Source organism: Helianthus annuus, chromosome 7 (assembly GCF_002127325.2).
Source record: "Helianthus annuus cultivar XRQ/B chromosome 7, HanXRQr2.0-SUNRISE, whole genome shotgun sequence".
Classification (NCBI taxonomy): Eukaryota; Viridiplantae; Streptophyta; class Magnoliopsida; order Asterales; family Asteraceae; genus Helianthus; species Helianthus annuus.
In genome coordinates this window covers 23,752,566-23,759,471 of record NC_035439.2, presented here as the reverse complement: position 1 = coordinate 23,759,471, position 6,906 = coordinate 23,752,566, and the positions used below count along the sequence as shown (strand labels likewise).

Sequence of the window (6,906 nt, the reverse complement as noted above, 5' to 3'; positions counted from 1 at the left end):
TAATGGTTTGGGTTCAACTAGCAATTGAGACATTGAGGTTTGTACTAATTTATTCTATTATCCTTTTAGATTAAACAAAGATAATGTTGATAGGGCTTGACTTTCTTTTAATAAATACAAAATTTTATTTATTATACTAACGTGTTATTAAATTGTTATAATCCTAGGAGATTTAAATTGAGTGATATTGGCCATTGGATGATTTGACTTTGTATGCCAAATAGAAAATTAAATTATTGTTGTTTTGTTTTTTTAACAGCAGTGATTTTTTTTTATAAATAAATTACAACCCAATACATATCCATATAGAGATACAATGACTCATTAGGTCTCAAACTATGAAGGCCACATTATTTCTGTGATATAGCAGGAGATGAGTGCTTGTTTCTGGCCTCAATGAGAAAAAAATCTTTTAACATATTACATCTGTGAGACCATTTGAAGGTTTTCCTTATTAATTTTTTTTTAACAGCGACTTTGTTGCATTAGGGTACTGCATTCCTCTAAATTGAAGAGTCTTGTTGCCTCGTTCCGGTCATAATATGTTGCCTTAACCGTCCCACGCTGCCTTCAGAGTTTGGCTTTGGCGTTCTCTCGGGAAACCATACTGCCGGCTGCCACTGACAGTCGTTGTGCCACCACAAGAGCAGAACTATCTAGCATAAAACACGGTGGAACGAAAACCCAGGTGGACTCAGGATAGAGTCTGAAACCTCTGCAAAGAGGCTAGGCTCTGTCCATCATTGCCTAATCCACCAAAGTAACACAAGTGAGGACTCCCTACCACTAGGCCACAAGTGGTGGATAGACAGAAGGTTTTACTTGTTGCGATATTGTCATATTAATTAATTCTTTATTCTCTTATATCATACGAGATTCTAACGACAAATTTTCCAACATCATGTACCTATGCACTTAAATAAATAGGCTTCAACTCCTTTTTATGTTAGTGTAAAATATGAGATTTTATAAAGATTTGTACATTGAACAATCCGCATCTTGTGCAAATCCTCCGTGCACACTTGAATGGAATGGTGTATCCTAACCAATTCTTATGTTGTCATTTTGGGTTCATGCTCAAGAAAGCTGTGTCACATTGAATTAGGTTCCAACCAAACTGGTCGAACCATATGTTTTGTTTAAGGAAGTGAGCGAACCAGTTAAAGTGAATAACCAAATCGGTTAAAGTAATAACCGGTTAAAACAATAATGAGAAAATAACCGACACTTAGATTAACCAAACTGGTTAGAGAAAATAACCGGTTTGTGTATCTCTAATTTCCATGAAGTGCTACAAATCCTACAAGGCTACAATATGGATATAGTATGAAGCGACTTAGGTCCAATAGGCCAAAGATATCTAGAATTGGGCCTCACCCAATTAAAGACTCACATGTACATGTACAGGCTGGACTTATCTAAAAGGTACCTAACAGGCCAACAATTTTCAAACATGTTATAAAGTTTAAACCATACATCGTTTGTTTCATGCTAACCCACTTTTAATTAATTTCAATTTCTTTTCATATATTCGTACCGGACTTCTAGATATGAACCAAAATTTATACACTGAATTGAAAAACAAATAAAAATTATGAAAAATTAAATTGTAAAATTTAATTTAAAGTGGATAGAGAAAAATCTGAACCCTTTATGAACATTACTAGCACTTGCAAGGTAAGAGGAGAAAGATGGTTAAATTTTTTAGTTTCGTCGGATTACTACGGATGTATAACTTCACAATTAGATCCCTTGACCCTTGTCGCAATACCACTAAAGTGAACACCACTAGAGTTGGTAAATCGATCCTACGTCGCCCGTCTATAGGAGAGATGGTGGTTATAAGGAATGTAGGAACTACCAATACATTTTGGACGCACTGATTGGTATCAAGTCGATTTTCAAATTGTTTGAACAAAACATCTTATGGTTTCTTGTTCATACATACAAGTGGCCGGGAGTAACTTTTAACAAACTAAAGGGTATTGCGCCAATAAACAAAAAGAGTTGGAATAAACAAAAAGAGTTATAAGAATAGGGTTAGTTAATATCCTGCTGTGTTTTCACTACAAGCATGCAAAATTCCCAATTAAGAAAACATAACATATATATACTACCTACCTACCATGAGAGATCAAAACAAGAAAGACACATAAGCAGCATGGTCAATACACATTCAGGTTTGAGTCTCAAGGTCTACCTTATGGTATATGTTGAATTCAACTGAAAACATAAAAGTTCAAGTTTGAGTTGCGAAGTCTATGGTATGAAATATGTTGAATTCATGCTGAAAACATAATTAAAAGGCATAGTTAATGTCATGGTCGAGTTGTACATCCATCGTACGCACGAGATGTGTCTCCATATAAATTGCTGTCGTGCAACATCGTGCGGATTTCTTGGAAACTTCTACCGCTATCTTTTGTTGAATGGAATAAAACGTTAAAAACCTGGAATGGCCTGTGCTTTGTATTAGACATCATAATTGATTCTTTTATTCAGTCGGAACACCCGTCGCAACACGCGGGCATTCCCACTGTATACCTTATTAAGCAAACTAGACTGGGCAAGAAGGTAATTTCCATTAATTTATTCACTTGCAAAACACTTATTTTGTAAAACGGTTTTGGAGAATGTGTGGCCTGTTGATAACTGAGTGGCTGCATCTTATTCTTTTAAGTCAATATTTCATAACCTAACATGAAACGAAACTATTGATAAAACACTGGAAAACGACCACAATGGTACAGTTTAGCATTTGATATATATATTTAGTTACACAAAATAGACGCACCCGCAGGCATTCCCACTAGTACTTATGATATAATTGAGAAAACAAAACAAATAACCTATCCCGACAACATGTCGTCGAAAGGATTTTTATAAAAAGATTTTTTTTGTTACTTATTAAAAGAAAATGGAAAAAAAGAATTATTGACCTATCCCGACGACGTATCGTCGGGAAAAACAATTCATAATGGCGCTGAAAATTTGGACTTTCCTGCCGAAGCTTTTCCCAACGATAGGTCGTCGGGAAAGGTAAAAAACCAAAAAAAGTATATTCGAGCTTGTATTGACGAATTGTCGTCGGGATAGAGTCCCTATACCAACGACATGGTGTTGTCGGGATAGGATTGACGTTTTTTTTTGTTTTTTTTTTAGATAAAAAAACATAAGTAATATCAAATGTATCAGTTGCCGATGAGAGAATTATCCGGATGTTGGAGAGAAGTAGATGACGATGATCGACTGTTGAGTACTGTTTCTAAACAGATTTCCTGTATCAGTTATTCAATACATGGAGTTAAAAAAGGGGTAAAAGAACCACGAATTTAATAAGAAAAATGTAACTCGATCAACTCAAGATACATTTAACAACATTAAAGAATGATTTTCATTTATGCTTGTTTAGTAACCAGTAATTGTTCGAATAAACAAATGAAAGTGTTAGCTTAGCTTCCTGCCAGAATCCCAAAAAGACAATATATACTACCTTAAACCACAGGAACAAATTATGTATATACTACCTACCTACCTACCTTAATTTGATCAACTCATCATGCAACACGATCAAGCACAAAACAAAGTTGTTGACCAACTCTAAAGGACAAAACCCGTATCACCATCTCTTCCTTGAACCCATTTGTCTTCACAACATGGTTCCAGTTGGTTTTCAACACATAGCATTCTTTACTCATCCTCCACTTTGCCATATTCAACATCGATTTACGCCTTTCGGGATCAAACACCCACACACTTACGTCTTCTTTATTTCCCATCATTGTTTCCTCATCCGCCGTCAAGAAACCCTTGTTATTCTTGAGTTGTAACACCGGTATCAGCAGCCGCCCCTGGTTCGGGTTCACATCCGAAACCGTGAGCCTCTTCTCGATCACAAACTCAGCCTCCGACCCACCCACACTTTTTATAAAATCCGTGACACCCTCCTCGCTTTTCTTGATCTTCTGTCGCTTACACATTAGGGTTTCGGAATGTGACGCGTTTCTTGAATCTTTTTGGATGTCATCGCGTTTATGAAGAACTGTTTTTGATCCACCGAACTTGAAAACAATCTTTCGAACTGTTTGAGGTTTGTTGATGACAGCAAATGATTCCCTTTGTTGAATCTCAAGAAGTCTCTTGCGCATGGTCTTGATGGTTGTTTGAAGATCATCATCATGATAATTCATGGCAGCCAAGAAGTTGGCGATGTGTAGTCTGCCTTTTTGTTGTTTCAAGTACTGATCGGTTTCGGTGAGTTTCGCCATTGACGGAGCTTGAGAAATTAAAATGAAGAAGATTGACGGAGTAGTGGGGTAATTATATTGTTTTTTAAACTTGGAATCCAAGTAAAAGATGAGTTAAATAAATGGGAGGGTTGAGATTATCATGATTTGAGTTGTTTCTGTTTTCATTAATTAATTTCAACGGTTAGAAATCCATTAGTTTCGGATTCTGTATGTAACATTTCCTTCGTAAATTATTGATAAGATATAAGTCAGTTTAATTTCGAAATTTAATAGGGATTTACCCTATCCAACTTTATTTAAAAAGATAACTTTTTTAATGCAAATCTCCTCTCATTAACGTGAATGTCACCATATAAATCATACTAGGTTATTGTCCCGTGTAATACACGGGCTGAATCACAATCACAATGTGAAATAAGAAAAAAATATGTTCATAATATGTTCTATGTATATGTAATATAGAGTAATAATAATTATGTTAAGAGTTTTCTCATTTGATTAAAGGAGAATAAATTATTACTTATATGACATAGTAAACTTGTCTAAAAAGAAAGGATGTTTTCTATGTAATATGTATAGATAACACGCATAGCACATGAAGAGCAAAATATCATACCTACTACCTAGTATGTAGAATGAAGTGGAGATGAAAAAATTATGTGTGTTAAGAGTTTACTCATTTGATCAAAGGGGAATAAATTATTACTTATTTGATATGGTAAATTTGTCTAAAAACATAGATGTTTTCTATGTAATATGTATAGATAATATACATAACATATGAAGAGCAAAATATCATACCTAGTATGTAGAATGAAGTGAGGAAGAATTCTAAATATTGAATATTAAATAATAATTTGTGATATTCTTCACAAAACTTTAATTATCACAAAAATATAATTTGATACCAAAACAAAAAGTAAAACTTACGAAATTTAAAATGACTTTCGATTTACAATATAAAAATCCAATATAATGTCACACCCCTTTCTGCGGCGGAAGCACGAGGTGTGATCATGAAAGGTTCTCATTGCATACGAAAGATAAACATACTACATGCTCATGAAAATAACTTCAAATACCATAACTTGAAATCATAAGTTAGCGTTTACAACGCGAGTTAACATAAAACATTGTCTTAAAAGGTTTACACTTTATTTAAGGACAAACACAAGCGACATCCACGAGCATAAGAGAGACCACGCGCACATCCATCCTAGTTACCTGAAATACATGTGAGTTTTGGAAAAACGTCAACATAATGTTGGTGTGAATTCATGCCGTTTTGTTTTGCACTTTTGTATACTTTGTATGAAAACATATTTTGTGAATAAATCGAGTTTTCATAAAATCCAGTTTCATGTGTACACCACGTACTCATGTATGATTCAAATTCTTCTAGAGTACCCCACGTACTCAAGTATAATCCATGCTTTTCTTGAGTACCCCACGTACTCAAGTATTCATCAAGTTTTAGAATGGTATGAGTTTTTATGTAAATTAAGTATTCCTGTAGGTATCAGGGTTGTTAATGGGTTGCAAAGCCATTAACATGTGACACGACATAGGAAGTCACCAAACCTTAGGCATTTAATTGGTATATTCTGAGACACAAAAGCACTACTCGATACTCGCCCTCATCGAGAGTGTGGCTGCCCGGCACCCGTTAGATCTAACCTTTTGTTCTGCGGTCTAGGTATATTGTTGATTAATGGTGCTTCTGTACCCTATTCGTGACACGATTCCTCGCATCATTTTTCATAGCGCATCCTACTTGGTACTCGTTTCTCACCAAGCGCGCTTCTCATATTCCTATTTCACAACACACTTGGTACTCGTTCTCACCAAGTGCGCTTCTCGTTTTCTTATTTCACAACACACTTGGTACTCGTTCTCACCAAGTGCGCTTCTTGTATTCTTATATCGCTACACACTTGGTACTCGTTCTCACCAAGTGTGCTTTTTATTATCATACCATTTGTTAAACATAAAAATATCTGTAACATGTATTTCACCCCCGAAGTTATAAAACTGAAAACAGTTAAGAGAAAAGGGGGAGCATGAACTCACAACTTTGCGTTCCTGTGCGTCGTAAACTTCACCGGGTTTGCTTATTTAACGTCGTAACCACTAGCTCGAGGCTAGGGAAGAATCTAGACGCGAATGTGGTGGATAAAAGCTAGAGAGAAAGGTCCTTCGTGCTCCGAGTGCACCAAGCCTCCTAATACGTGATCCTTGATGCTTGGGTATGCTTAGAATGGCTTGAACAAGGCTCGAAAAATTGATGGGTGATTAGGGATGTTTGGCCGTGAGCTTTCTAGAGGGAGAGAGGAGAGTTGTTTGGTGTTGTGAAGTGTGAAAGTTCATATGTGCCATCTCACGGTATTTATAGACATTCCATATGGCATATTCCTAGCATATTCCTGGCATATTCTTGGAATATTCCTAGCATATTCCTGGCATATTCCTGGAATATTCCTAGCATATTCCTAGCATATTCCTGGAATATTCCTAGCATATTCCTGGCATATTCCTGGAATATTCCTAGCATATTCCTAGCATATTCCTAGAATATTCCTAGCATATTCCTGGCATATTCTTGGAATATTCCTAGCATATTCCTAGCATATTCCTGGTATATTCCTGGAATATTCCT

At 35.7% G+C, this 6,906-nt stretch overlaps 1 protein-coding gene across 1 annotated transcript; it reads right to left on the bottom strand.

Moving 5' to 3' along the window:
- Positions 1-3,557: 3,557 nt before the first annotated feature.
- On the bottom strand, positions 3,558-4,268 carry LOC110883283 (putative B3 domain-containing protein At3g49610). Its single transcript, XM_022131081.1, has one exon. It carries the CDS (start codon positions 4,266-4,268, stop codon positions 3,558-3,560), a length of 711 nt encoding a protein of 236 aa, XP_021986773.1.
- Between the last annotated feature and the right edge of the window lie 2,638 nt (positions 4,269-6,906).